Source organism: Musa acuminata, chromosome BXJ2-7 (genome assembly GCF_036884655.1).
Source record: "Musa acuminata AAA Group cultivar baxijiao chromosome BXJ2-7, Cavendish_Baxijiao_AAA, whole genome shotgun sequence".
Lineage (NCBI taxonomy): Eukaryota > Viridiplantae > Streptophyta > Magnoliopsida > Zingiberales > Musaceae > Musa > Musa acuminata.
The window spans coordinates 7748114-7761676 of NC_088344.1; the positions used below are offsets into that span (position 1 = coordinate 7748114).

The 13563-nt window shown below is 34.5% G+C and overlaps 1 protein-coding gene across 3 annotated transcripts; it reads right to left on the minus strand.

Moving 5' to 3' along the window:
• Positions 1-103: 103 nt before the first annotated feature.
• On the minus strand, positions 104-13074 carry LOC103991309 (protein PTST, chloroplastic). Of its 3 annotated transcripts, XR_010488558.1 has the most exons (12): positions 12933-13072; positions 11270-11308; positions 10659-10965; positions 9479-9568; positions 8617-8685; positions 7950-8055; positions 7349-7434; positions 6691-6803; positions 5475-5575; positions 4519-4635; positions 1676-1766; positions 104-501 (listed from the first exon to the last, which is right to left on the minus strand). XR_010488558.1 is itself a non-coding variant. In XM_009410717.3 (9 exons), the coding sequence occupies exons 2-9, from the start codon at positions 11296-11298 to the stop codon at positions 6503-6505; spliced, it is 912 nt and encodes a 303-aa protein (XP_009408992.2). In that variant the 5' UTR covers positions 11299-11308; positions 12933-13069; the 3' UTR covers positions 6338-6502. The 3 variants fall into 3 exon arrangements, 2 of the variants coding, with proteins under 2 accessions (XP_009408992.2, XP_064972822.1); XM_009410717.3 differs by lacking the exons at positions 104-501; positions 1676-1766; positions 4519-4635; positions 5475-5575 and adding an exon at positions 6338-6614 and having other exon boundaries at positions 12933-13069; XM_065116750.1 differs by lacking the exons at positions 104-501; positions 1676-1766; positions 4519-4635; positions 5475-5575 and having other exon boundaries at positions 6710-6847; positions 12933-13074.
• Positions 13075-13563: the final 489 nt, after the last annotated feature.

Genomic DNA, 13563 nt, shown 5'->3' on the forward strand with positions numbered 1-13563 from the left:
CAACGTGGTGTAAAGATAAGATCCATAATAACCAAGCTGCTGATTGTTCATAAATTTTTGATGAACGGCAAATAAGACCACCTCCCATTCATAAACACAAATGAGCAGCTAAAAAACACTCTTGCTCTTCATGTCGTCCAACAATCCATCAAGTTCTCAAGAAGAAGGCTATATACAGATACCTGTGTCCACGACATATGCTGCTGCCCATTGGAGCCAACAGAAAGATTAACGACCACAGACAGGTCATATATTGCTCCAGTAGTGAGTATGAGAATTAAGTGTGACGGCATGAACATAGTGCTCATAACTGGAGAATGACCTATTATTGATGCCCAAATATTCCTCTGAAAAGAAAAGAAACAAAGGCACTAGAAACAAAAACGAATATTTCTATCTGTATTTCATCACCTTGCGCGGAATCAGAAGTCCTAGTCCATGATGCAGCAAGAATGATACGTAACATGCCAACATTGCATGCACCGTTGACCATGATAATAACTGCCAGAAATAGAAAAGACGAGCATCACGTTATCCAGGACATGGACAAATATCTCAAGAAAATATAGATCGTGACTGAAAATATTCATCAGATGTTATATTCAAGCAGGGGGTTAGCCTAAGCATCAATCTTCAGACAGTCACATCACAAATAGGGGCCAGATCGGTTATTGGCAATTACAATTCTTTGCAGATGATTTCAGAATCACACTTAGATGAGTATAAAAAAAATTAATTGTTTGCTGTGTATGTGATCAGGATTGAAGTCATAACAATGGGTCTATTCGAGATGTGAACCTGTATGATGAAACTTTGCAGACTCTATATCATTAATATAGCAAATGGCTCATGCTATTTTAAAAAGTCATAGGAACTTCGGCATCCAACATACTGTTTTCTCTTTTTCTTGTTTCATGTGGCCCCTTGCTTAATTCACCAAGAGACCTGCACAACCATCCACTTCGTGGGGATGCTTGATGCTGGTCTCGGGCTACAATGACAACCACCACAACAACAACTTCGTATGTGGAAAGCCTTCTTGACATATATAATAATTGCCGAAGTTGGTTCACTGGTTAGACTTCTATAAATGTATATTGCAACAACCTTCATTAGTTCTAGAAAGTATAAGCACCCTTGTTGACACACACAGTAGCTTGAAGGCATTTTTTTGGGAGGGGGTTTAATGCTTTCTGTGAAATTAGACTGAGGCAGAGTTGCAGAGATGGTCAGTGCTTTGGACTGGAATGGGTTTCTAGTTCTCTTACAGGAACTCATGTTCATATCAATTGATGCTAGAGTGCAGTAACTCAAAATGGGTTCCCCTTTGTACCTTCCCTCCCCTTCGGCCAGCACTACCCATGTGCATGTGTTGGAATTATTCCCATACTAATATTGTCAAAAGTTGAATGGAAGGTAACAGCCATGAGCAATGATTCATTAAGTCCCCATGAGCAGGATATGGCATAGCAGGTACGTGATGTGACAGGCCCATGCCAATAATGTGTGACAGCAAGGAAATTTTCTAATCTTCAATTTCATTTTACTGAATAAGTAAAAGCATAAATGTTGGATTTATTTAGATAAAAATTCAACAACTAAAACATACTGATGTGTACCTGTAACTAAAGAATAACATCAATAAACGGATCAACACAGAGATCAGAAAATTCACCAGAAATACTAGCCTGACGAAATTGGGCATTAACCTCTGAGAGAAATCCTTCCCCTCTAAGTTGTCCTTCTTGTTCTCTCTTCTTTAGTTCCTGATTAATATTTTAAAGGAAACCTTCAACGTTTGCATTATTTCATGACAAGATTAACGTTCTTGATACAAAGCATCTTTTTTCCTGGTTTATCATTTTCTGTCAATGCATGGCAATTTAGAATCTTAGATAATGTTACATAAAATAATTTGCCTCATAAATCATCATGAATACTAGCTTAGCAATAATTCCTCTACATACATTAGAAAAGCAAAGGAGATCGCCTGACAGAAAAAGAAAAATATATCACAAGGACATATGTTGTCACAAGCAAAGAAAAGATATATACAGACTGCAAATAAGTACAGATACACATTAACATGATAGCAAAAGAAAAGAAGAAATACATACATATGGATATATCTAACTATGTAACAGAGGTGCACATTCTTATAGCATTTCATTGAGGTAGCATCATGAGACAAGACTAGCAAACAACATAAAAAAAGTAACAACCCAAAGAAAATTTATTGGTCACATTAGTAAAGAAAACCACTGAAAATTTTCTATATATATTTTGCAATGCAAGATATAAAGGTTGAGATAAATAATGAATGCACATGAGGCTTCTATAGAAGATACCAAATCATGGTACATAAGAAATATACTGTTGGTACGATGTATCAATGTATTATGAGCATAATTTAATTAGAAACTGATATGTTGAGTCAGATATATAAATCTAAATTCACATACTAGAGATAACTAAAGTTTCTAATCCTCATCAATAGGAATCGATATCAGGATATATTGGCCCATAACTGATGCATATTAGCTTACTTGGCTCACTAAGAGGACACCAAACTAGTTTACATCTTGTTTCTATTTTCTTTGGCTGCCACTGAATATTTGTAACTCATAAGCCAAGTCCAGCTAAGTGTATGTTTAGTTTGATAGCATTCGTGACACTTTTATATAGTTGATAAAAGTGATAGCAATTTGGATCCTGTCCTAATGAGATTCTAGCTAACACTCAATCAACAGGATTGTTATGTCAATTATAGTATTGTACACCAAAAACAGAGCCAGAACCCACTAAAAAGTACCATGCTAACCTTTTTGTTTTTTTTACTATGCCTTCAAAAAATTAACCCTATTCCTAAAAATCATGGTAATGCCTCCTCAATTTCACCATATTAACCAAGGATAATCAAACCAATAAACAAATTTCGCTATAAGTTAGCTTTCTTGATCATTCATCTTGGTACTTAAGTCACCATTAGTCATCTTGCCAAAGATGTGAGAATGTAGAAAATGTTACATTCTCACATCTTGGAAACTTTGCCTCTTGTAGTAACGGCCACAAGAGATCTGATTCATTTATAAAAAGATGAGGGATCATAATACCTAACACAAATATCATGGAAACTTTCTGATGCAGTTTTGTGTCACTAATCTCAGGCCTCCGATAAATCTTTTTTACTTAGTAGTTAGTGCTATTCTCAATAAATAGATAATCACAAATAGTAATAAAATTAACCAACAAACAACCTTCAGTGGTCCCCTTGCATGTGCACTTCATGACTGGTTTATCACTAAAGGAGTTCCCACATTTCCCACTTGCATGAGGAATATCATGTCAAGCAACAACCACGGGAGGAGGACGATACAGAGAGGACATATGCATTTAAAATCATTTTATGAAATGATGCTTTCAGTCATGAACATATAACAGACATTATAACATCCTAATAGGGCCTTATTCAGTAAAAACAAAACAACAATAATAATACCCTTCGATGGTCCCTTCACATGTGGGCCGTCATGGCTAGTTCATCATTGAAGGATTTAAAATTTTTTTTTTGTTGCATGTCTCCAGTCAATGGTTAGCACTTCTAAAGTGTAAACTTCTCTGTTTGGAACTCAAATAGAGTGCATCTTCTTTCTCATGACACAGAACGCAAGGAACTTCCCACTTGTATGATGCATATCATATTGAACAACAGCCATGGGAGAATGATGATGGAAGTGAATATTGAGAATTGAAAGTAATAAGAGTAAAGAGAAAGAATGAAATATATATACATTTATATTCTTGCTTTACAAACAATTTGTTTAGATATTAACTGTAAAAATTAATAGTAAATAATTTACATATAACTTGGAAATGTTATCATTCTAAAGATTCTCTCGTCATACGTTTACATATGATAAGAGAATCTTTCTGAATTTACCTTTAATAATAAATGACAACATATTCAAGTTATAAATAAATAAATTACTATTATTTTTAAGTTAATATTCAATCAATTATTTGATAAACAAGAACATAAATCTATATATAATTCAATCTTTTTCTCTACTTCTATTACTTTCAATTTTTAATGTTCATTTGCAACATCCTTGTCTCATGGTTGCTCAATATGATATGGCATCATACAAGTGGGAAAACCTCATTTCATGAGAAAGAACCATTGAAGGTCATATGAAAAAAATGTGAGAATCCTTTAGTGACAAACTAGTCACGAAGGCCCACATGCAAAAGAACTATCGAAGGATATTATTGTTATTGTTTTTATTAAATAAGATCCTATTAGTATTTCTACAATGTCTGTTGTATGTTCATGACCGAAAACATCATGTTACAATATATGATTTTAAATATATGTCCTTTCTCTACAGCCCCTTTCAGTTTTTTACCAAATTTTAAATACACAAATACCTTTTTTATACATCCTGATCTGTTTAATACGTGTATATTTATTGATAGTATAACAAGAAAAACACTGATATGTAAAGCTTTAACACTCACAGTTCTCCAATAAAATGCTCCATGTTAGTGAAGGAAACAATAGGAGGGGACGGTGTGATTTCCCTAGTCGTTGGTGACGATCTCCACTCGGTGTGTTAATCTCGATTGCCAAAGTAACTAGCAATTGAAAAGACAACTGAATTCAGCAAACTTATTGTGTCAACCATCACAATGCAGAAGAAAAACTAACTGTATAAAAATTAGCAACTTAATTTTAATCTGAATGCCCAATACACTAATAGCATATGCTTTATGCTATTACATTGTAACATGACAGGGAGTATCATCTGGATGCTTTAGCATTGGCGTTTACTGTTAATTTTGGTATGACTGCTCATTTATTATTTATTAACATGAAAAAGGAAGTCTCAGAATCAAATTTGTTAGGGCTTTAAAATAGAACAAGATATGTTCTTGTAAGACATGTACATTGTAACTTACAAAGATCCCCATTTCAGGCTCCACTACTCATGCATACCTTAGATCATCATAAACCACAATAGCATTTCCAAACTTTTCCAATAAATGCAGCTGCTGAGATTCAAAGCTAGATGTGGCAGTATTACTAATCTATGAAACAAGTAGTTGGGTTGGAGAATGAAGAAGCCTAATCATCTCTATGGCACAGATTTCTCCTATATATAATTTGATTCTATTTAAGCTGACTCGGTAAAATAATATGATTGCACCAACAGATGGGTAATGGATAATAGCAAGTGGAGCCTAGCGTTGTGCTACATTTGGCACACAAGTGCTAGGGTCAGGTTTAGGATAAGTATCATCACACATTTAGTAAATGTACACGACCAAATCAATTCATTTCAACAAGAAAGATCGATAACTGTGCTCTATATTTAGTTATTAAAATTAATACTCTGCATTATAATAATTGTAGTTATACATATCATACGGGCACAAGATAAAACTGAACTACGTGTATGGGGAATCTAAAGAACCTGTTCGAGCCATTGAAGAAGTGCAGTTTTAAATGCATAACACCGTTACCACTTGAGACTGTGGATCGATCATGTGCGCCTATTCGAACCATGAAAGCTACCTGTTCATCAGAATTGTTAAGAATAAATACAGTGTCAGTGTCTTTAAGACTTGCTATAAACAAACACTTGAAGGGAAAAAAAAAAGAAAAGAAAGAGCCTTCGAAGCATGGGCTACTGACAGCTTTGATGACCTTCATGCTGAATTTCCTGTACCTATATGTTTTGGCATTAACAAAGACAAGTTACTCCATTATTCTGAAGTCATCATTCCTGAAGTCAATAATTTCATTACGCAGAGTTCCTTATAATATCTTTTATATTCTTGAACCTAAACTTTATGAGGTGTATCTCAAAAAACAATTTTAGGTGGATCACCCTATATTCCCTTTCCTAGAGGAATTTATCAGATAATCACAAAAAGAGTAGTTACGCCAACATCAGATGATCATCAAATCACCCAAGATGGTGATTTGCAAATAATTTAGAATTTCTGGAAATAAGCCTGACCAATTTTATTGTTGATCTTACCAAAATCTCAACACTGTCCTGTTCCCATTCCAAACTAACCGATGGCATCCTGCACTTCAGCATTTACCTGGCTCTTGAGTAATTGTTTGAAGCTGGATGAGGATTATAGGAAAGACAAGAAATATACTGCCAAGGAGATATCAAAAATTTATTCAATCCAGCATTTGCCACAAGATTGAGGATTACAGGACAAAAAAAAGCTATTAACAATCAGGATTGATGATATAATCAAACCAAGAAACCCTTTGGGAACTGCAAACAGGCACTGATAAATTGCAAACAGACAACAGAGCTAGAAAATTTAACAATATATCACTTTGAGGTTGCTCCATATCTGAAATATCAAGACAATACAAATACTGTTGAGTAGGATGACAAGCTATCGTTGGCACCTAGTAGAATAGCTCTTCATTAAACAAAAAGTGAGGACTTTATGAATTTTGGCTATTATGCAATGTTCAGTTATTCTGCTCCACAACTAGCAAATTATTTTGCATGATTCCCTCACCAATGGTGGGGAAGTCAGGAGATAGTTTCCACTCCCCATCCACCAAGAACTTGATCTCATACCTTAAATCCAAAATAAAGATTGTTAGCATGCCACACACATTGGCTTACAGAAAATGGAAGACCAAAGATTGTATACCTCCCAGGTCTAAGTTTGAGGGTAGCTGAAAATCTGGCATAGTCACCAGTATACTCTGGTGACATCTCCTCTCCTTGAGTCCAACCATCAAAGGAACCCATAACATGGACACTCTGATTTGAAGAAATCAAGTGAAAGGAATCATCCTCTATATTAACTGGGTAAATAGAGAAATAGATCAATTCAAATGGATTAACGAACTGAAGTATGCAGCATATAGTTTTCACCCTCAATATGAATCAGGTTGAGATTTTTGAGTTTTGCATTTTCTTTTTTCAGTCATGTCTTGATTAATATAGCATTTTTAACAATATATCATTAATAAATGTGTAACCACTATAAGACAATATAAATAGATATGTGAAATTATGACATCATAATTGAGAGAATCTAAAGAACCTTTACAGCTGTGAAAAAGAATGTTCACAAAAAGTAATCTTTTGATTTGCTTTCATGAGTGCTAAATGCTTGCTCATTACATATCTTAGTATTTTTAAGGAAAGCAATATTAAAATCAAATGCCAATGACTCTTTAAATACTCAAATAATGAACTATATTTTTTAGCATAGAAACATAAAGGCACGTGGTAAATTAAAGAATATGCCACATAATCCAAATCATTATAGGATGATGGGATATTGTTGTTTAAGAATCTACCTCAGCCATCCCAACCCAGAATAAAGAAACCTCAAACTTCAAAGTGTCCACATCCTTTATCTGCTCCTTAACTTTTCCGTGGATCGCTATTCGTGCAAAAGAAAAGTTATGGTTAAAATGTACACAAAATGATGAGAAAGAGAAGCAATAAAAAGAACCCATACCGACCAGCTCTGTGCGAACATAGATATGGGTTGATCACATATTTAACTGGGTCCCTTAACATTGAGCTTTTTTATTGCTTATTATTTCTTCAAAAAAAGGGGCTTAAATGTTTTACAGTGACCCAAGTGCCTCTAGAAAATAATAGTGGGTAAAACTCATTTGAAATTGATAGAGAAGAGTTTGTTGTTTTTTATATTCTCAGAATTCAAATTCTTCCTTACATTTAAGGAGATCTATAGACTTGTTATTTTACCTGAATATAGGAGATGATATTGGGTTTTATAAGTGGAACCAGCTAAGGAGAATTAGATAGATGGTATTTCATGGTCAGATGAACAGTTGAGAAATTTTCCATTATGATTCAGGACTATGAAATTTAAAATACTAATGAACTAGTATTAAGAATAAATGTCCATGCGCATATGGATGAGGTTACCTTCTAATCTGGCAAGGAGATGGGATTGAATGTATCTCCCATTTATCTTCCTCGAATCAGGCTGAACCCCACTATTAGCTATCTCTTCTGCTAAGCTAACCAAAGTCTGATAAAGCAAGTGTAAATCATAATCATCAAGACATTCTGCACGAGAAAGTGCTCTTTATTATATAGATAGATAATGATATGGTTATATGAGGTTAATACAAAATTGTGATGAAACACTTGAGTTATACTTGAAACCAACAATTGCACTCATCAGGTTCCAAGTTGACTCAATCTTTTACCTGACATTTGCTGAATTCATCTGATGCTCATTTTGGTATCATTTAACTCAGCAATTTACTGGCTAATTTGGACTACAAACTTCATTGAATTTGAAAACTCTATGTTTTATTTTATGTACTAGGAAAACCAATACTTTCAGCTCCAGTGTAAGACTGTAAGCAAAGGGTTTACAATTGAAAATCGCACTGTTTATATAATTTATGATTTATGATAGGGCTCTGTATCAAGTTAGTTGAGTCCTATGTGTTATATATATATGTGTGTGTGTATATATATATATATATGTATATATATATATATATGTGTATGTATATATACATACATATATATATATATATATATACATATATAAATATTGGAAAGCAACATATGTACTAGCCTGAAGTTCAAGCTCCAAGACAGCAAGTTCATTTTTGAACTTGGCTATTGCATCCTCTTCCATAAGCAACTGCAGCATCAGACACAAAAGGGTCATAAGTGATTGAAACATACCCAAGGTCTCCATGACTATTACTGAAATCATGAAAACATAGAAAAGATAATATCAGTAAATACATATTATACTGTTTCAACAATTTAAACCAATCCATTATAATTATATTGGCAGTCAGAGAAATATCAAATTTTGAGAACCATCATCATCAATATCAAACCATAAATCCTAACCGTTTAGAGACAAGCTACATGGATCTTTTCTTATAATTATGCTCAGTAAAGTGTCCATGGCAACATAAATATTCAAACTAAGTGCCATCAAGATCACTTTGTCATCCCACTCGTCCCCACAGTGGTCCAAGATATACTAGCTGCTGACATGCTTTATATCTAAACAAACTGTAACCAAAAGAAGGTACTTAACTAACCAAGAGCAATACAGCTGTGCTCCAATGAGCATCATCCAAAAACCAATAATAAAGCCTTTGAAAGTCCTTTTCAACAAATGTGAACTGTATAATGAAGAACCAACTAAAAAACATCAAAAATCCCCTTTCAACAATTGCAAATCTGTAGAGCCACATTCAATATTATTAACAGTATCCATAGTTCAGATATAAATTAACCATCAAAATTGAAGATTTCTCATTAAATAGATACTTTGGCATTAAACTGGAATAATGGACTATTAGGATAAAGTTGATATATGCATCAAATTTTATGCTTGAATTTTGAATCTTGGATTCTAAGGCTTTATATTGATGCTGTGTTATACAACAAGAACAGAACAAATAATTCGTTAAGACCTGTCTTTTGAGAAATCTGTTGTATTGATTAGCTTCGCTGAGTTTCTTCAAAAGCTTTTTTCTTTCAGTGTCAACCAGCAGTGCCTTCAACTGTCAGTCAATAGCATAATTTGTCATAACCACTTAAAATATGCCATGTGCATAAAAATTCATATATTTTATGAAGCAAGCTAATAGCAGAGAAGTTACAATTACATACATATAATGAGGGTAGATAACAAAATAGTAATGGGTGGTGGTACAATTTTTATAGTATGTATACTTGTTGGTTAAAAAAGAATAACATCATCACTGCAATCAGGTAAATAGCAGTTGCTACTTGAGATGAAGAGATTGCAATTTGCAAGTGGATAAGATGTTCAATAAATTAGACATAATATAATCAATTACAAACCTAGTGAATTGTTAATGCTTAAAATTGGATATTAGTTGATAATACATTATGCAGGGTACTCTTCCATTCACCAATTATGGAACAACTGCTGAAATACTAAGTCAAAAGTGAACTGTGACGGAAACAGGAGGGCTGATTGAGGTAAGGGAAGACCAGCATTAAAGATTCGAAGAGCTCCTTCCCCTCTGTTAGGTAAGTTCTACTGCTTTTCTTTTTCTTCTTTTAAACTGCACTAAAGAGTCCATAACATGGGGCAAAAAAAATATTTAATTAAAAACCCAGAAAAATTGAAAAATTATGTTCAACTTATTAAATCAGTAACAAATAAGTGATTTATATGTGAAAATTGTGCCAAAATTCATGGAAAGATAATGGTTAAGCTTTAGAGTCAAGGCATAAAGGAGGCACATATTTTATCCTTTATATTATTATAAAAAGTTGAGATCATTGACATATGGATTTGAAAATAGCTTATACATAGGACTACCTAATTATTATAAAGTAAACATGCCTCAGAGAACCAACTATCCACTTATGTATGAGTCCAGTATGTAAGAATTAAGATTGTGTTTGATTTGTTTCCTGGTCATGTTAGTATTCATTATTAAAGGAATCATCCATTAGGGTTTTAAATTAGATAGAGTCTTGAACCTTGACCAGCATGGAGACTAGCCTTGCATTTAGTTGCCTGAAAGAGGGAAGATAATGTAGCTAACGAGAAGAGTAGAAAACATCAGTTAGACATTTATTCTCATTAAAAGGAAAGATGATATACAGATTAAATACCTCATCAGACTTCAACTTTTGTGGCAAGACCTCCTCAGAAGAATCAGTTGGCACAGTGTCATCAATATCACTTATGTTTTCTACCTCTGATAACGAGGAAGGCTCCTCACCCAAGCTTATGGAAAAGGCCCTTGAAGATTTACGTCCATAAAAGCATGATTTTGCAGGGTATATCTTACTAAAATATGCATGACATTCTCGATAACAAGCAGAACACTGACGTGAATATGCCAGTCTTCTTGGGACTGTCCATAATCTATCTGATGGATTACATAGAACTGTGTGATTTTGCACCAGCTCCAACTTTCTTCAGTGCAACAAATACACACACCAAGCCAATAAAAATGGAATCAGTAGAATGATTCAATGAAATTGATAACCATTCTAAAAACCAAAATTAATAAAGTAAACTATGTCAAATATTACTGAATCGATTTAGACTGATTTAGTTTACTATTATGAAGCACTATAAAGTAGATGCATGCTGTCCATTTTTACATTTTTAATGAAAGAATAGAGTGTTCAAACACTGACTTTAATTACTTGCCTAAAAGAAGATAGAAAAAAATATGACTTCTATAAGCTAGTTATTTCAGTAAAAGATACTTCACCTTATAAAGTTTGTCTTTAAGCACTCCATGACAAGGGACCTACACAACCAATAGGAAGCAACATTTAACTTTCAAAAGTAAAAGCTTGTTCAAGTGATCTATTGAAGGCCAATGTTAATTACAAGCTATTTATTAATATAGGCACTAAAGTAATTGTACACCATTTATGTATGTCTATGCAAGGGTATATAAATTACTACTATTATGTCAAAAGATAAAACAGTGCGAGTTAATATCCTTCAGAAAGAATTGCAGCCACAGTATACATGACCAAATATCAATAATATAGAACCTGAAGTCAGCTAGCATATCTCATTTAGAAAAAATAAAGTCATATGCCATCTATAACATTAGAGGATTGAAATTTCAATTCTCAAGACCTATATCAATTAAATGTTTGCATTTCAATTATATATAACATATCTTCAGATGTAAATATGTATAAACATACATGCAGATTTCCTGTACATTCCGAGTATCTGCACCTCTGTGCATTCTTGTATGCAAGTGAAATGAGGCAGAGTGAGATTAAGCCAACCTGATTTGGTGACAATATAAAACAACCAACCTAACAATAAGAAGACAACAAGTCATAATGCTACATTGATTTGAGGGCACAGCCATCAACCTGTTGGTATAACATTCAAACTGCTAAATTGGTTTTCATTGTTTTGTTAACCAAAGTGATTAACAGCAATTATACTTTACACAGGAAAGTCCCAATGAAAAAGGTACAAAACCAAATTCATAATTATATCAACATAAATATGTATTAAACACATATTTATACATGCACATGTTTATATTTCCATGTATCCATTTCATTATGATATTTACCAAATGACTCACAACTGACGCTTTTTGCCCATCTACTATTACCTCGAATCCTTCTCTAGTTACTTCCTATTTTGCATCTTCCTCATCATTTGAAGCATTTATTATGAGAACCATATTAAGTAACTAAATACAAAGGCTATCACATGCCTGCGTCTAGTTTGACATATTTCTGAAATTTGTCAATAGTTAATTCGTGTACTCACATCAATTAATTATATTATTTCAGTGGTTCAACACATTCAACTTTAAGATGGCTTAGTTATTTCTGGAAGTTCCATAAGGATTCATGGCAAACTAATGGAGAACGTGTAGTAAACGGAGCAAACCCCGTTTCCCTCGCGTTTTATAAAGTTTTAACAGAAAGCTGTTGTGGGTGGACTGACGTGGCCTGCTCCGGGTAAAAATACTAATATATTTTTTCCCTTTTCTTATTCACCTTCTTTTCTTTTTTTCTTTTTTTCCTTCCTCGTCTGCTCATCTCCTCCGCTCCCCTCCCACAACAACCACGTCGTCGGCCACCAGAACCCATCGCTCCCTCTTCCTCCCTTCACCGTCAGCTCCTATCGCCGGGCCCTTCCCCTTCCACCACCACAACCTCTGCTAGCCCTCATGTTCTCACCCTCCACTACTGCCGCCGCCACCTCCTCCATGGCATCTACACCGGCCGTCGCCCGATCGATCTTTCCATCTCGAATCTAGAGATGCAAGAAGGAGGTTGATAGGGGAGGAGGCGACAGCGGTGATAGAAGGAGGTGCGGGGAAGACGTGGTGAAGAAAAAAGGAAAACCACATTGCAATTGTCAGGTAATTTAAGATCGGGGCTTACCGGAGAAGGCAAGAGTGAGAGAGACTGTCTGCAACGCGGTGCGATCAGAAGAAGACTGCTCGTCGCTGGAGAAGAGTCACCCGAGCAGAGGAGAAGGGTGTCGTGTTATCGAGATGGGGTTCGGTTGTTAAAGAAAGTACAGTTCGTCGTGTACCGTCCGATCGATGCGCAATTCTCAGATCTTAAGATTGGCATATTCGTAAATACTTGAATAAATTTTTCTATCGACATTAATCCAATAACTATTAGAATAGCGGTCGAAGGCATTCGGATTTAGTATGTGGTTGAGATTGATCACCATCAAATTAAGACCATGAGAGAAGACCTCCCACGCCACGTACAAATCATGAATACAATTCCTGCGGAATAAGATAAAACACATCACAACCGTCACAAAACAATAAAAAATGCTGATCATCCCATGCTCCGTACCGATCATGAATACAACTCCTGTGACATGATGAGAACCAGGAAACCTGGGCAAGTGAATTGAAGTGAAATCCAAACCCAAACAACATATGGGATTAGGATCGACAAGGTGATAATACCACATCGAACTGATGTAAAAACATATGCGCAAACAACAGACACAAGCCACATTGATAAATTTGTGGACAAATTTATCAACTTA